The 17,900-nt window shown below is 41.7% G+C and overlaps 1 protein-coding gene across 4 annotated transcripts; it reads right to left on the reverse strand.

Annotated features, from left to right (window-relative positions):
- Window positions 1–2,056: 2,056 nt before the first annotated feature.
- On the reverse strand, window positions 2,057–17,879 carry LOC127523199 (poly(ADP-ribose) glycohydrolase-like). 4 transcript variants are annotated; one of them, XM_051913641.1, is made up of 17 exons: window positions 17,620–17,879; window positions 17,136–17,483; window positions 15,628–15,772; window positions 13,218–13,346; window positions 13,050–13,121; window positions 12,525–12,596; window positions 9,200–9,292; window positions 7,812–7,966; window positions 7,485–7,564; window positions 7,341–7,401; window positions 7,190–7,265; window positions 6,667–6,814; window positions 3,692–3,770; window positions 3,494–3,602; window positions 2,761–2,866; window positions 2,352–2,480; window positions 2,057–2,263 (listed from the first exon to the last, which is right to left on the reverse strand). In XM_051913641.1, exons 1-17 carry the CDS (start codon window positions 17,685–17,687, stop codon window positions 2,157–2,159), a joined length of 1,977 nt encoding a protein of 658 aa, XP_051769601.1. In that variant the 5' UTR covers window positions 17,688–17,879; the 3' UTR covers window positions 2,057–2,156. The 4 variants fall into 4 exon arrangements, with proteins under 4 accessions (XP_051769601.1, XP_051769602.1, XP_051769603.1 ...); XM_051913642.1 differs by lacking the exons at window positions 17,136–17,483; window positions 17,620–17,879 and adding exons at window positions 16,342–16,433; window positions 16,553–16,923; XM_051913643.1 differs by lacking the exons at window positions 17,136–17,483; window positions 17,620–17,879 and adding exons at window positions 16,342–16,433; window positions 16,549–16,923.
- Between the last annotated feature and the right edge of the window lie 21 nt (window positions 17,880–17,900).

The raw sequence follows: 17,900 nt of genomic DNA on the forward strand, positions 1-17,900 counted from the left end.
AGACACGAGCTGACGTCTGGTCAGGGAGCAGCGCCGTGAGGCCTCTTCTCTGTCAGACTGACAGCTTGTTTTGGGGTGGGGGGCTGACAACACGTCTCTATTACACAAATGCTTTTTTTTATTGCTGTTACACTCACCACCTCACAAGAACCCTTCCTCTGTGTCTCATTTTCATGTGTCATTTCCCCCAGCAGATGTGTGCAGATTTAATCAAACTCATCTTTAACATGATCAAGGACCAAAACCCCACAAAACGCACAAACAGCTGCCGTGGATGCTTTGAACTCCATGCCAGAGAAAGTCAAGCATGTTTTCCCTTTTCCGGAGATGCTGCTGACGGACGTGTGTTGAAATAAAGCAGATGGTGGTGAAGCCAGAAACAAACACAAACACACTGCAGGTAAATACAGTGTCACTCCTCTTCTGTAAATCCATTCGGTGTCACTCCTCTCCTCTTCCCCAGGTGAAAAAAAAAGTATACTTCTAAAATGTACTTAAAGCGCTCTATTTTCGGCACTAATTTTGTACTTAAGAAGTACTAAAGAAAATTTTTTAGTATATTAAGATAATCTTAAGAACATCTAAGTGTACTCAACTGTGCTATTTTGAGACACCATGAAATTTGAACTAAAATGTGCTTTTAATATACTATCTCTGTATTTAAAAAATATATTTAGTTAGCACTTGTAGTACACTGTGTTCAAATGTACAAGTGATATCTAAATATATTTTTTAAATACAGAGATAGGATATTAAAAGCACATTTCAGTTCAAATTTCATGGTGTCTCAAAATAGCACTTAGATGTTCTTAAGATTATCTTAAGAAGTACTAAAGAAGAATTTTTAGTTTATTAAGTACAAAATTAGTGCACGAAAATAGAGCACTTTAAGTACATTATAGAAATGTACTTTTTTTTTCACCTGCATGCGTTGTCACTCCTCTTCTGTAAATCCATTCTGTGTCACACCTCTTCTGTTCACATGCACTTCAGTTATTAATCAGACACAATCCAGAAATACAGTGTGGAGAGAACTGAACTAGTTTATCCTCTTCTGCGAGTCTCAGATTCATTCACAGATCTTGATCTCTCACAGAGTGTTTGTTGGTGGGTTTAATAATAATTGCCAGATTTTAATACATCTCCGATTGTGAATATTTCTAAATTTCTTTGAGTGTGTACGTGAGTCTTTGTGAAGATGAGGCCCAAGTTTATTTTGTAAATCTGGAATTACCGTGATATTTTGATTCACTGATTCATTACAAACATTCATAATGGGAATATTTATATTTTGTTTAATGAAAAAGCACATGCAGAACAAAACATTACAGAAGACTGTGGTTAAATCTGCGCCACTCATTTCATTGTATTTAAATTTAACTATTTTGCGGAACCTAATTTTGGGAGCATGACTGATGCAAAGATGGCATGAAGGTTGCATCGAATGCGTTTATACAGACTTTCTAATGCAGCACAGATGTAAAACTAAATACTTTTACACAGGAGTCACGGGACACAGTTTATCACACTCATCTCATCTCTACGAACACTGAACACACTCAATGAGCCACTAATTCCCAGAGCTGGAGAAACGGCAGGATCCTTCAGCAAGTGTCAAAGCTTCCACTGCGTGATTTACTGCAAAAGATCTGCGTCATACGCCGTAGAAAGATTGAGATGTAAATCAATACTCAAGATTTAACGTTGAGTTTGTTTATCATACAAATGATTTTCTATTTTAAAAAGACTCTTAGTAAGAGCAGGAACTATTGAATTGGTAACGATTTAATTCATCTGTGAGACTGTGGTTGAGCTTCATGCGTGTTTCATGCTGACTGTATGAGCTTCAAAGGTCAAACTCATTCAGGGAGCAGAAGAGAGACAAACCCCCGACACATACCGAGCGCAGATGCGCGTTTGAAATCCGTACGCTACAAAGACTCGGTTCACGTGGCGGTTCTGCCACCGAGCGGCACAGTCGATATGAACCCAGCGGGTCCGGCTGCTTTCATCTGCTCTGGACCCGCACACGTGGAAGGACAACAAACAGCTGACAAACAATTAAAACAGATTTATTGAGGATCATACAGTGAGGTCTGAGGTACAGAAAACAATGCAGGGATCATGTCAGAGCTGCTGGTGTCAGGGGTCAGAGGTCAGAGGTGCTCAGAGAGGAAGCTGTAAAGTGTTTTCTGAGGTTTAGCTCTTGACGTTTCCTTAATCACACGCTCATAGTATTGCTGCAACATGCTGAACACTGATCCTGCACGACAGAGGAGAAACAATGACTGATGGAAATCCTGCACAAACGTCATGCATCAGACGCACATGTGACCTCAGGCGTGACTCACCTACGCTGGCATGATTACGTGTGATCAGTGTGTGAATGCGGTGGACGTCTGTGACCAGCTCCGCGTCCCCAAAAGTAAAGTACATCAAATCACGCTCTGCTTCTGCTGCCGCCATCATCTGCAGCACAGCTACACACACACACACACACACATATATATTAAGAAGACGACAGCCAATAGCAATAGGACAAATATTAGCACAAACACTCTTCATCCCTCTTTCTCCTTCCATTATCAGTTTGAGGAATCTGTGTGAAGATCTACTCAAATGAGAAACTGCAAGGATCAATAGAGGAGACAGATGCTGCTCTTTAAGTAAATGAGAGAGTTTGTTTGTTCCCAATAACATGTGGCATTTTGGATGGTAACATATAACTTTTCATTTTAGGCTCTGCCGGTCACGTCAAACCTTTCAGTCGCGTGTCTCCACCGAACGCTCCGCAGCCCCAGTTACCCGTCGCCACGGCGGACAGATTCTCTGTCTGGACTCCAGGACGAGTGAAACCGCAGTAGGCCTGATGGGACAAAGAGAGCCGGATCAGAGATCATACTGACTAACCCATCGCTGAACCTAACCTTGACCTGTTGACCTGATTACAGCAGAGCAGGAGCTGATTTATATCATTTTATATCATATTATATCATATCATATTATATTATTGAGCAGTAATATCTTCACTGTATTTATAAGGATGTGTATCATCATTTGTCCCTCATGTATCAGTGATATTGAGTGTCTCTGCAGCAGATTCATTCACCATTTAGACTTAATGGACGACGCTAACAGCTCTACAATCAGTCATTAATGCTTATTTAGTCTGTTGTACAGAACAATACAAATATGAATTCATCATTAATTAGGTTTGAAATTAAATGGCAATTAAAGTTTCCAGTAAAGCGAGCGATGCATCACCGAAGTGCAGATGATCAAAGCGCAACATCAAAGAGCAGAAACAGACGCCCTCCTGTTCATCCGCTCACATTAATAATGCAGGAACTAAACCAGAGTCTCCATCACACGATTACAGGATGATTTGGTGAGTTCAGCCCTATTCGAGAGTTATTCCGGCAGTGATTTGATCTTTTGTTGCATAGATGATGTGGAATATCTGATCAGTGATCTACTGTGTGATGTTTGTGACCTTGTTGAGTTCTCTCGTCATGTTTTCGGGGTGAAACTGCTGCAGGAAGTTTCTGTAATGCAGGGCGTCGATGGCGACGATCTCAGTGACCCTGCGCTGCCACTCGTCCCTGCAGACACAGACACATCAGCATCTCTGAGAACAGACACAAACGCCAGCAAACATTCACAGCATGCGGCCGATGGGCGTCGGCATCACCTCGGCGTCTGGTCGTCATGGTTACCATCCCATCTGTAGGTATCGGAGTATCCAGAGTATCTGCTGAACTGCTCTGTACCTGTTGATACAACATAGTAACACTCATACTTGAGCTGAATAACGACACTATTGTCTGCTTTATACTTGAATACAGTTCCTTTCATGATCGATGAACTTTGACACTGTTGTTTTACTGTTTATTACTGTGAAGCTGCTTTGAAACTATCTGTATTGTATAAAGCGCTGTAGAAATAAATGTAACGACTGATTTTCACACATTTTCAGAATTGTAGTTTGTCATTGGTAGTTGGATGTGCTGAAGAGTGAAACACACTGTGTCTCCCTGATGATGGCAGATGGGAAACCTGTCTGAAAACAGTCATCATAAAACAGACAGAGCCGCTGAACACTATAATGACGCTCTGAAAAACACAAAAACTTGTATCAGTCAGATCATGTGACGGTGCCGCGGCCTGCCTCCGATCATTCGATCAGACCTGACATCATCTGCCGAGGCCACTGAGATTCTGCAAATCCAATCAGAGAATCCTGGCAGCAGCACCGGGTCCGTCCCGCCATCGATCCGCCGTAAAGAGCCGAACCGCGAGCTTCTCCGCAGATAAGTTCATTGTCTTTATTGGAAAGGAAATGAGATAAACACATTCCTGCTGGGAAGAATTCCTGCTCATGTGACCTTCAGAAGAGGAGTCTGTCTTTGTTTGGTGTAGCATCTGTATTTCTGTCTTTAGTAAACGATGCTGGAGTCTCTGACAGGCTGGAGAAAACAGTTTAAAGGTCATTGGACAGATCTCATCTGTGCCGGGCTAAAATCAGCATCGGCCCCTCGAGAACATTATCATCTCAGGCTTAATGTCAGGCCTTTGTCTCAAACACCGGCGTTTGTTCGGTGAAGGCCCTGCGATTGAAACCATTCAAATCACATTCTGAAGATTCAGAGACCCAAAGCTGACTTTACAAACAACGAGCCATGGCTAACTGAACTGGTCTCCTTCACACACCCATATGTGACCTAGAGTTAAAACAGCAGCATTGATGTTTCAGCGAGTGGGACGTTCCTGCCATTTGTGTGTTTCCTGGCTGGAGATTCGTATCGGTGAGTCACTCTCATTTCCATATCTCACTAATGCCACCCTGACAGCAGGCAGACGCTCCGCAATCAAAGGCAATTCAATTAGCCAAAGCCACTTTGGCAAATTTCTGTACAGCAACAAGAAGATCCATTTTACTCATCGATGTCGAAGAGCCGAGCGGGGAATGTGATTTAGGGCATGGCTACAGAGAGAGAGAGAGAGAGAGAGAGAGAGAGAGATACGGAGGAGATGCAGGGGCCGGGACGCTTTAATAAAGGAGATGTCGTGGCCCTGTGCATTAGCTGAGCGACTCCAGTCGGCTCTTAGAGCCATAATTAATTCTGCCGGACTGTAATAAAGTTAAGAGCTGTAAGTGGCGGGACGGAGAGGCGGGGCCTGAAGGTGACTCCATGGAGACGAGATGACGGGCAGCCGAGCCAAGAATACTGATCAGAGGAAGAGGACAACAAGTCCTTTAGCTAGTCACAGTCGACATGGAGGCCCGAAACAGGCCCGTCGCGTTTGTAATGCAATGAAATCGAACGTATCGTAATGCAACTGCTAAAGATTCTCAGATCTACATTAGTGCAAACATTCGTCTTCTAGTGTCAGTTTCCTCCTTCAGGTACAGTACCATCATGGAAAAGCAGCAGATTGAAGTGTTATTAGTTAAACTGTTGATGTGTTTGTAGATGGCTGAATCATCTGAGGTCACAGAGACACAGGAACACAAACGAGCATCGCAATGGCTAAACATTTCTGTGCTTCCCTGAAGTGTGTTTCTGGGTTTAGTCTGTTCATGTGTGTATGTCTCTCTCTGTGTGTGTATGTCTCTCTCTGTCTGTGTGTGTGTGTGTGTGTGTGTGTGTGTGTGTGTGTGTGTGTGTGTGTGTGTGTGTGTTGAAGGGGGGTTGATGAGGAGCCCAGATTTCACAGCAGGAGCTAACCCTAACCCTAACACACACTCAAACTCACACCCACACTGATGTCCTGCGGCTGTTGTCACAGTAATTTGTGGACTGCAGGTGAATTGTGGGAATAAAATGAGATCTTGTTCAATGATGCGCCTGTGAAAAACCTCTTCTGTCCTGCGCAGTGATCCACTGTGTTTTCACTCAACAAATAAAGAGTTTACCACCAAATATCAACAAACAAGCTAAATACAAGAAAATAATAATAGTTATGGATCATTCTAGGAAAATAATGTAATTTGTGTTCCCATGAAGTCAAAACATCAATACATTATTTGATAGATTTAACTCTTAAATGTTTCATGCAAAAATTCTTTGGAATATCAGCCAATTTTCCTGGAATCATTCATCACAGTTCCATTCCAACTGGTTATAGAACCAAACAACAGTAACCCTTTCAAACAACAACAGTAACCCTTACATGTAAATTGAAAAAAAAATACAAAATAAAATTCTGATCATTGCTAACACAAATGTCAGAAGACACTGACTACCTTTACGTGCACTTAAGAAATTAAGGATTTTGGCTGAAAGCAGCATTCTGGAACATCTGAATCCATTTAAGGGATTACGAGGAAACGCTTTAACGCACCTGAGGAGAATGCGGCTCATGCGGTCATGAAAACACATCAGTGCCGTTCTAACAGGTCGTTGAAGTGTGTCGATAAAGCTGCTCATTAACGTATACGGGTTCAGATTACGCCAGGAACGCAGCGCATGTAAACGTGAACGTCACTTTCACATCTTCAGCGGTGCGTGTAAGCGCAGTCAGTGACAGACAGCAATCAGAGAGACAGACGCGTGATTGAGAGTTCTGTCCTCGCGCTCAGCAGGTCTGAGGGTTCGAGTGCTGATTACAGTCTGAACACAAACCCCACAGGAGTCTCAGCGTGTCCTTGTGTGTTTGTTCTACCTGTGATGATCAGACACTCGTTGTCCTCCAGCACTTCAGTGAAGAGGCGAGCGGCGATGAGCTCTGGGTTGATCAGGAAACGGATTTCCTCCTGAACCAGACCAGAACCGGTCACTCCTCCCCCAACGAACCTGTTGGCAAAGTCCACCTGCAGAAAACACACACACACACACACACATATATATATATATAAAACAGTCTCACACATACAGGGTGATGCATTACCGTCATCATTACAACTTAAAGGGGGTGAAGGGGATGTAAAAATGAATCTAGTTTTAAGAGACTCTCAGTCAGTTTGAGAAGCTCAGAATCTCAGAAACAAGAATCACTGCTCAGAAAAATGAGAATTATATAAAAAGAAAAACTGCATTAAAATAATGAGAATATTTATTTTCTGCATTACAGTAATGAGGTTAAAAGTGTTTAATTGTAATGAAAATCATGCAACAATGTCTCTGTTTTCTTGCAAATATGATGTCTTATTTTGGTGTGACCTATGACCCGGACGTGTTTTGGTCACCTGCAGCATGCCGTAGCCCTGCTTCTCTATGGTTCCGTCACAGCTGATGTGAAGCTTGCTGAACTGCTTCTCTGAGCTGAAAACCACATCAAGAGCATTTACTGGCTTGTGGGAAATGAAACACTATTGAGTGTGTGAAGATGAACCTCACCTCGCCCACGAGGGCAGACGCGGCAGACACTGTCTGGTGTAAGTAATGAGACCGGTGGGCCCTCGGTGAACAAAACACAACAAATGGCATCAGTCGACCGATCCGTGAATGAATGAGAGCGTGTGACGCAAAAGTCAAACTCACTGTGCCGTGTGATCCGTTCAAAGTAGCACAGAAGGGTTTTGAGTTTCTCCAGTTTCTTCGGGGACGGACCTTCAAATAACCTACAAAACACACAGAGCAGATCATAAGTCCCTGTGCGGAGCGTCTGGAGATACACAAACCTGCATGAACGGTTCATGTTAAACGTCTCTCACATCATTTCACACTCTAACAAATATTTCATGTCAATGTATGTATTTGTTTGGTTATTTATTAAGCAGCCGTGTCATATTCAGTCACTCAGCTAGTGGGGTTTCAGTAGAGATGTCATTAATAATTTCCACTCTTTTCAAACATAATTTTTGGCACCTGTTGAAGTTGATGTCAGGATAGTTGCTGAAGTCTGTCCTGCGAGAGTTGCGTCGAGGGAATGTGCAGAAGAAGGCGTTCGCCAGCAGACTCGACACCTGCTCCTGCGACAGCGTGATGGAGCGACAGCGCTGCGTCCTCAGCAAAGGAATCGGCTACGGACAGACAGGACAAAAGACAAATACGGGAACTCAAAGTGTCTTTATAAACAAAGAGGCACAGCAATGCAAATGTACAGGTACAGTGAAACTGTACTCAAATTGAGGTTTGTGTACTGTGATTGGACGCGACTCCAACATTTGAGGAGTGGCTGAGTGAGCTAGTGAACATTATACATACAGAGAGATTACGATTCATCCACAATGACAAGTTAGTATGGAAGCCTGTACTGGGCGAGCGATTGCTTTATACTGCTCTCCTGATTTGATTTCCCGTATCAGGGATATTTATCTTTGGCTTTTCACATTATACAGTCTTTAGGAACAGGAGGATGGAGCATAACAATGGAAATTAAATAAACACCAGTCCTAATAGAGCACTACTTTTACTTCTGATACTCAAGTACAATAAGTGATGCATAGTTATTAATTATCAGCTTGAAGAAGATAAAGTATCTCTTTATGACTTAGTTAAACTGGAACGTTGTAGAGATGTAGATACTCTGCATTCAGCTCAGCTATAGAGGGAATGCCTGTGACGTCACCGTCAGCTGAATGAGTGACAAAAAGACTGAGTGAATGCAGTGGAAAAACATCCAAAACGGGATAGAGCTTTGCGATTGACTGTACAAATAGTTTTGACAAGAAATCTTAAATATACATTTTACAGACTGCCAAAAGCTACAGAAAAGAGAAGCAAATGGATCGCTGCAATTCATAGAAACAACTGGACTCCAGTTTTAGGGCTGGACAAATATATATATATATATCACTGATATAAGTGATCACCCGGATTTAGACATATCTAAATTGTATTTATATAAAGCATTCACAGGCAAAATTTGCTTTATGTACTTCCCCGGCATTGAAATCAGGCACATATAAATGTCAGGAAACACGATGTCAAATCCATGGATCACTGGATCTTTGGTAAGTAGGAACACTATCGAGTCCAACCTTTAGTTTAACACACAAATCACTTGTTGAACACGTGTTGAGCGCTGGAGTGTTCCCATTGGTGGAGGATCAGTGGGCGGAGACCTGATCAATCAATGAGTGCTCGATATGTATCTGATTTAAAACTACATTTGGAAGTGGACCAGAACAGATATGAAAACATTCAGATCTTGTGCAGATTTTTGTGTTTACATGTGTGCAACAATATCCGATCTGTGTCAGATGTGATTTTTTTGTGTCAGCCGGTGTGTTGAGTCACGGAGGTTCTCGTACCTGTGTGAAGAGGCTCGGCGCTCTCAATGCCAGCTGTGCCATGGCTGGAAGCAGCTCTCCAAACATCTGCTCGGCTTCAGATTCCTGCAGACCCTGGAAACACACAGAGAGTTGGACGGTCTGGGATCATCTGGTAGACTGTCTGTTGAGCTAGTGAAAAAAAACGTGATGCCTCTCTTATACTGCAAAACGCTCACAGATTACATGCACATCTCTCCTCTCAACGAAAGCCTCTTGCCACACAAACAAAAGCAAGTGCAAAAGACCGAATTTAGATTCATTTCATGGTCTAGTGTAGGTGTAAGATCATGTGAGACAAACAATTTCATTCAATAATCAGACTGTTTCTTAGCAGAGCCCCGATAAACACTCGGTTACTGTGTGCTTGTGCGTCTGTGAAGAGCGAGATCAGACCAGTTTTTGTCGTGTTGCTGTCATGTGTTTTGTCAGTTCTAGTTCATGTCCCACGACCACCCGAGAGCCAAACATAAGCAAAGAAAAACGCTGATATAACTCCAACTGGTGGTCAATCAAGAGACAGAAAATTTCATTTCGGATCAGAGGCAGATTTTTCCTGCTCTGTAGACGCAAACACACGCAGCTACATCCTCCATCTGCATTTTTATTCTAATTTACAGACAAACCATGACAAGCTGAAATTCATTTCGTCAAGACGGACCTTCAGAGCTTTTACAGTTTGACACTAACGAGCAGAAGAAATGCAGGCGCTCTTCAAAGCTGTCCGACGGAACCATCACGCAACAGGAAAACAAACGCCCGTAAAATCACACCGGCTCCATCTCTCTACACACACAGAAGGCCCCAATCAGCAATTTACAGCATGTGCACTGACACACACACACACACACACAGCGTCAGTCTATCACAGATGATAGTTACTCCGCTCTTGTTTATGATGGCAGGCATGTCAGAGCGATCAATCTAAAGGGCAATTTCATCAGGTCTCTCATCTGATTAAAACACACCCTGGAACAAATGCAGATGAGGACCGGCCGTCCTCAAACAAGCCTAGCTCTGACCGCCATTTAGCTCAGGACAAATTTGTAGCGACAACCCCGAAAAGAAAGAGCCGAGGAAAGCCATAAATAACGGTGGCGGTGAGATCATAAAACCAGAGACGGACACGAGCAGGACGGCAGCCAGCTGAGACTTTCTGACAGGACAGTGAACAAATCAACATAATACCAGAAAACACACACGAGCCACACAACATCTGACGGCACAGCAGCTCCTTCAGCGCATCATTCATTTATTCTGTTAATGTCACATCATAACGCTGCAGAAATTAACATGCTGTAAAGTGCGTCTGATTCAGAGAGTAACAGCAAAAAAACAAACAAAAAAATCAGACGCTGTCAATCAAATACACACAGCCTCCTCCAGTCCGTCAAACTGAAGCTGTCAATCAAAACACATCACGTACAGCTTCACAATCTAACACTCGCTTTTATAAAACATCTCAGTAAAGAAACGAAAGCGCTACTGCACAAACGAACATCGTTAAACTGCTGCTGACGTTGACTTCAGGTTTGGCAGGTAAAGGTTAGGGTTAACCGGTGAAAAGAGAAATAAACCGTTTACTGTCCATCAGCTTCTATACACAACAACAAACATAAAAATAAAGCAGCGTGATATTTATCACAGACTCTGACAGCGGATCCTGTTCACTGCCGTCTTTCCTTTGACATCTGAAGATCTTCTTCTCTTTAAGGGTCACGCGTCAGGAAAAAGATGAAGAATATTTTGATTTGAGATAAAGTTCATTGTACTCTGAGAACTGCCTCTAATTTACTGAAACGATCATCACAACACTGACATCATGAGCTCATTAGCATATGACCGCCCACATTTACATGTGAATGACACTCAGGAGTGATCAGGAGGAAGAGGAATAGACTCTAGTATTCCTGAGCATTTCATTTATTTCTAAAGGTCAGAGAGGGTGGAAAATGATCCCGAAGAAACAAATTATTGCTTGAGTTCAACTGTCAATTAAAAAAAAAACATTACAAGCGGACCTTTGGGAAATAAAATAATTAAAAATATATGTTAAAAATATAGGTAATTCATTTTATTGGAGTTATTATCAGTAATATTTGCGCTTTAGAATCTCCAGCCAATGAACCAGTTATAAGTAAAAATCCAGGGAGTGAATTTGTGAAATGGCAGTAAAATCTCAACACTTCATAAAGATTCATAACGACAGAGAGTTTGGATGTGATTCTTCTCTCTTCATGTGGAGCTTAAAATGAAACTAAAAATGCATGAACACAGACTATTGCTGACAGGAAGTAAATGCAAGTGAAGCACCATGCATCCAGACTGAGCTGAAATAAGTAAAATTACATTTTTTCTTTTCTAAATCACATTTCCATGTCAAACCGTGTCAGAATGAAGGCCTTATGCCAATCTGATGTATGTTTATGATAATGATTTAAGCACATGTCTATTTTATTCCTTCATTACATTCATAACAGAACGAGAGATTAAGTCCACGAGTGGTTCGTAAGATTAAAGAGTTCTAATAAAGCAGAAACCTGCATGTGCGACAATCACGAAGCCACATCTGAACTTCCTGTTCCTCGTTCTTATTGATTTCTCCGCAATATTTCTGCATTGGCTCTCCGGGTTAATTAATTAAAAGTATTGATTGATGGGTCGTAACAATTCAAAGGAAAACAAAGTGTTTTATGACAACTTGTACCATAAATAACATCAAATCAATAACGAGATGCTCATGTTTAGTGACACCAGCGGTTCAGAGGCGGGAGAGTCACATGACTGAAGACGAGCTGCATGTGTAACGAACGTCACCAATAACCCAAAATGAGCTTAGTCCAAATGAGCTTAATTAGGTGCTTCATTAACAGGGAACACTGAGTGTGTGTGTGTGAGTGTGAGTGTATGTGTGTGTGTGTGTGCTTGTTTTCATGATTTATGAGGACACAAATGTGTATAATGACATGGGTATTACACTGGTATTAAGACGTAAACATGTTTTATGAGGACATTTCATGAGTCCTCATATTTAAAATAGCTTTAAAAACATGCTAAACAATGTTTTATTAAAAATGCAGATGTTTCCTGTGATGGGTAGGTTTAGGTTTAGGGTTAGTGTAGGGCGAGAGAATGTACAGTTTGTACAGTATAAAAACCATTACGCCTATGGAGAGTCCTCACTAAGATAGCAAAACAAACCTGTGTGTGCAAGTGTGTATGTGTGTGTGAGAGAGTGTGTGTGTGTGTGTGTGTGTGTGTGTGTGTGTGTGTGTGTGTGCGCGTTCAACACACTTGTGTCTTTTACCTTACAGTATGAATGCAGAGCTGAGAAGTTCCATGCTTTCGCTTGACCTGCATTATATTTCAATATGGCATCCTAGAGTGTAACACACATTTAAAAAAAGTTAAATTGTTGAAATAAAGGTCAAAAGCAGCATCATTTTTATTTGCAGTGAGTTTGTGTTCATCATTCACTGAGTTCTGCTGCCCTCAGCTGGACGAAACCAGAAAAATACAACACATTTACTTGTTAATTTAGCTCTTCATCTTAATGAGGACAAGTCATAGACTAATATTCACTATAATGCGAATTACAGTGCATACTGATTAACACAAACCTTTTTCCGTTAGGGTCTTTAAAATTAAAACCGTCTTTAAAATGTAAATAAAACTGTATAAATCATTCTTCCAAATGTAGGATGTTGTGTCATATTTAGTTCATTTCTGCAGGTACATGTGTCTAAATTACAGCTAATGATGTTCACACACACTGACACAGAATGTATAGAGTAAAACCATGTAATTTCAGAGAAGAGAACAGCGAGATCACCTTCACATCATGAGAAGACTTCAACGGGATGCTCAGGGCTTGATGAATCAAATCCCATCGGCTCTGGAGAGTCTGGGAATATTCAAACAAACATCATCATGACTCAAGCTGATTACAGTAACACGTCCCTCTTCAACCGCTGTAAGAGTGTGCGTGTGTTTCTCTGACCGTACTGTCCGCAGGGAACAGGTTGTGTTCGGAGCAGGGCATTTTCACGTGCCAATCATCCCAGCAGTCACTCCGTTTCTCTGGAGGGGGATACGGCACTGGAACCTTCCCAGGATCCAATAGGTCAGTCTGTAAAACAAATACAGACCTTTAAACCTGAAATCACACACTAATGAATGCAGAAATTGTAATAATAATAATAATAATAATAACAACAACATTTAGATGTAATTTATTTTGCAGCTAATATCATAAGAGCACAACTGCTTCCTGTTCCACGTTCCTCAGATTACTTACATTCACAGGCAGATCATTTCTACTTTTTCTTTAGTTGTTTTTACTTTGTTTCATTTGCTGAAATGTTGCATATCTTTTCATTTGCAAAATGCAGTGCATCAGCTCCTGAATCCTGAGTAATAAACACAATATATTTTTGCCAGGGGTGAATAGTTGTTTAGTTACAGCAGCTTTACTATCTCTCCTCTAACCCGCTGTGATCTGCTGCGCTAGATGAACAGAACCGGACGAGCCGCATTATTTACATCTGGAATTATTTCAGTTGTGAAGCTCAGAGTCATATTCCCTGACCAAACACTGAATAAGTTTCATACTGACAAAAACACTTTTCCCAGAAACTAATGACCTGTTAATCACATGACACTGCATCTAATTCAGTTTTATGCCACATTTCATGTTCATTTTTGGAACTTTTTGATTTCACTGTATGGAAAAGAAAACATTCTGCTAAACTCATCCGCAGAAGAATGAAAGTCACAGTGATTGAATGACATGAGGGTGAGTGAATATTTACTGAATTAAAGTGCCCATATTATGCCTTTTTTAAGGTTCCTAATATTGTTTTGGGAGTCTACAACAGCTTTACATGCATGCAAGCTCAAAAAACACTTTAGTTTTCTCATAACATACATTTAATTTCACCTCAGTTCGTAAATGATTCATTAGAAGCAGTTTGAAGAATCAGTCTCTCTAAACCCCTCCTTTCCGTGAGCCTACACTGCTGTGATTGGTCAGATGGCCCAATCCTTTGTGATTGGTCTACTGCCCACACTGCGTGCCCATTGCCATATCTGAATGACAGCTATCAATTCGCAAGACATTGTATACAATGTATGGACAGAAAAGATATCATCGATTTTACCGTATCAATTCAAGCCCAAGTCCGACGATGAAATGTCTGAAGTATCAACCAGAAACTGATTCGATCAACCAGAAACTGATTCGCGTTCACAACTGGAGTAGGATCGTTTCTCTATGGTAAGTGTCACCTTAGTTATTTATAAGACGTGATAGCAGCGTCACTGTTATACTTTATGTAGCTGCAGCTGTGGGAACTGATCAGAATGCCAAGCGAAGCTGAAAACCTCTAACATAAGATAAACATTTAGGCCAGATGTGTACAGACTTTTTCATCATAACTATTAACAAAGTGAAAAATGGCTATATCATTGTTTGACATTACAATGAGTGTTTACTGTTTACAGAGAGAATACTTCATCTAGTTAGCGTGGACTAGCATCTTAACATCCTATTACAATACAGAAAAAGACCACACTCTACTGTAATAATAAAAACGCAGAGGAAAAAATCAGTTTGTTTTACAGTTATGTTAGTGAACCGGGCCCACAGTTATGTTGTAAACTCCCACGTTAGCCGAGCACAAACGTGAATAGCTGATAATGCGTTACACTCTGTAAACAAAAGTCGTGCTCCATCCTTATCATTACTTAATAAGACAGACAAGCTGCATTAATCGACACATTTTTAGACAATATTGGACCCACATCTGAATAGCAGAACTACAGAAACGTGAGTTAGCCGGTTAGCAGGAGACACTGGGGTGTACGTTACACAACATAACATACAAAACTATGAATTTTGAACGATCGCTAGAAAATATAAACATCAATTATTAATCATACTTACAGACTGAGATTCAGAGGAGCAAGCTGGTCCGAATAAACTGGGCATTGATCCATATTTTAAGACCAAGCCTTTTGTGAATCCTGCGTTAAACTCCCCGAGGTTTGAGAAGCAGTTGTCAGTAAAATGACGGGAACACAACAAAAGATTGGGATTGTACTGCTGTGGTATTGTTGAAAAAATGAATTTTCCCTGGCGTCTGCGCGCGCAATAAGTGGGCGGGCAATATGCTAATTATTCGTTGTGACGTCACAATGAAACGGCTTGGGATTCGTTTTACAAACGACTCGTTTAATTGACTCAGAGTCGACTCTTACTTTTTAGAGGTAATAACTTTATATATGTTGCACTTTCAGATTTAAAACTTGGCAGGATGTTTTCATTCACTTAGAACTATGTTACACTCTACATGAAAGGTCATTTTCAAAATCCATAATAGGGGCACTTTAACGACTTATTGTAAACTCACCCTGATCATGACCGTGTGCCCGTCGGTGGGTTTAAGGGCAGGCAAGGGGCCGCTGCACACCGGCGCCCTCCTCAGGTCAGCGACAGGAACGCCCAGCCTGGTGACATCACTGCTGAGCGCCTTCCCATCAGCCACTGCTGCAGCCCTGTAATGAGTTCATGGATGAAGAGCAAATCACACATGAGAGTGACTGTAGAGGTGCTGCAGACGTCCATTACCAGCGGAGCTTCACCAGGTTAGAGTAGCTTCTATATGGCAAGAGCCAAACAAATTTACACAAGTTTTCATGATAAAGATTCTAAAACTTTTTTTCTGGAATATTTTATTAAACAAGTCCTTAAAAGAGCTTACTAAATAAAAACTCAGATGTTTAATAGAAAGGAGGATCTTGCAGAACATAAAGTTGGATCTTCTTCTTTCATCAGAAACAGTGATTCAGTCCAATAGTGAAGGTTCTAAAGAACGCTTGAAGAACACCTGATCAAATCTGGTTTTGAATGGGAATTAACCAGGCTGGAGACCAGATAAGACGAGCTGAAACCTGCTAAACACCTCAGGCTTGACTGTGCGGTTTTTAGCCTCCATCACTTTAACGACTGACACACAGAGAGTGTTTCTGATTGGCTCTTCAGCTGTCAGTCAGGTGTTTCTCAGTCCTGTCAGGTGTTAGCAGACACTTACAGCAGCTTTACTCACTATTACTGTCAAACTCACACGAATCTGCGAAAACTTCTGAAAATCGAGGAGTTCCTCTGGCTGTATTTGATCCTCCACGCCTTCATCATCCTATAGAGTTCTGTCAGGTTCTACAACAACAACAGCACATCATTCTGGGCCTCGACCAGTTCAGTACTAAACCTAAAACCAACGAGTTTATGAAGACAACATCATACTGAAAACCAACAGATTACAGATTATTACCAACCGCAGCGGCTCTCAGGAGCCCAAACGAACCCAAGACGACGAAACCTGCGACAAACACGTGCAGAAGGTTCGAGCTGCCCGACCCGGATGACTGATTCCCGTCCATTCACTCGAACCTGTCTGAATTAAACAGTCCGAACGGGAAGTGACTGAACTCACATTCACTTACTTCACTTTCACTTTCCGTTTCAGAGCAGATCATTACTACAGGCAGGATGCTGAACCGCACGTGATGAAATATCGTGGATGTTTACGTTGGGTCTGAATCATTCAATAGTTCCCACGGATAAAGAAATAGCAAAGATTAAAAACTAAACTTTCCTGAAACTTTTTCTACAGTCTCTCTCTCTCTCTCTCTCTCCACACACACACACACACACACACACACACACACACACACACACACACACAGAGGTTGCTTTTCAACGGCTTCATACTTGGCTTGCCTCATGATGAATATTAATTAGGTAACGTGACGTTCACCACATCTGATTGGCGTTCACCGTCACAGGCGCGACTGCTTGATTAACGTCGTCGTTTTGTGGTAGTTAGTAGTTTAATAAAAAATATAGTGCGTTACTCACCTTCTACACGCGACTTTAACTGGAGTTTTTGTGAAGAAGTGTGTGATTTTGCGCGTCTCTCTCTGATGATGCAGCGTCTCTGTGTTCGCGTCCGGATCTCCCGACACCAGAACAGAACCGGTTCGTCTGGGTTCGGTCGCGGAGTCTCGCTCTGTTGTCGACGGCCTTTCCTCGGATGAGCTCGAGAGGTCAGTTCTGGCTGGACTCGTCCGGGTCACACTGGACTTCTTCTGCAGCCAGAGATCCAGAGAGTTCTGACTGCTTTTGCCCGGTATTGGTCTCTTTCTTTGGGGTTTAGATGAACCTTCAGGACGAAGGACTTTACTTTGGTTTTCTGCATCTTCAGACCTGTTTAATTGAAGTCATATTATAAATGATAAGTTAGGAAAACTTGAGCTGTAAACGCCTCACATTCGTTCCGTTCAGCTGAGAAACGCAAGTTTGTTCTGAAATATTTCTAAACGTTTGGTGAAGCTTCTTTTACCTTCCGTGATGAAGGGATTCAGACTCCAGCAGCCTTTGGCGCTTCTTGAGCGGGTCACAGTCTGACATCTGTCACATTAACGCACTTAATCTGAGTAATAAAGATCAATAAACAATGATATAATTCACTGATGAGTATTACATTGATTAACATACAACAACAGTCCGTGTTCAAGGTTACTATTTACTGCAGTCGGAACACACTCGCAGTTTTAAAGTTCATGGATGGATTCAATGCAGATACTAAAGTGCACGAATCTAACTTCCTGTTTTCTTGACGTT

The sequence above is a fragment of the Ctenopharyngodon idella genome, chromosome 12 (assembly GCF_019924925.1).
Source record: "Ctenopharyngodon idella isolate HZGC_01 chromosome 12, HZGC01, whole genome shotgun sequence".
Classification (NCBI taxonomy): domain Eukaryota; kingdom Metazoa; phylum Chordata; class Actinopteri; order Cypriniformes; family Xenocyprididae; genus Ctenopharyngodon; species Ctenopharyngodon idella.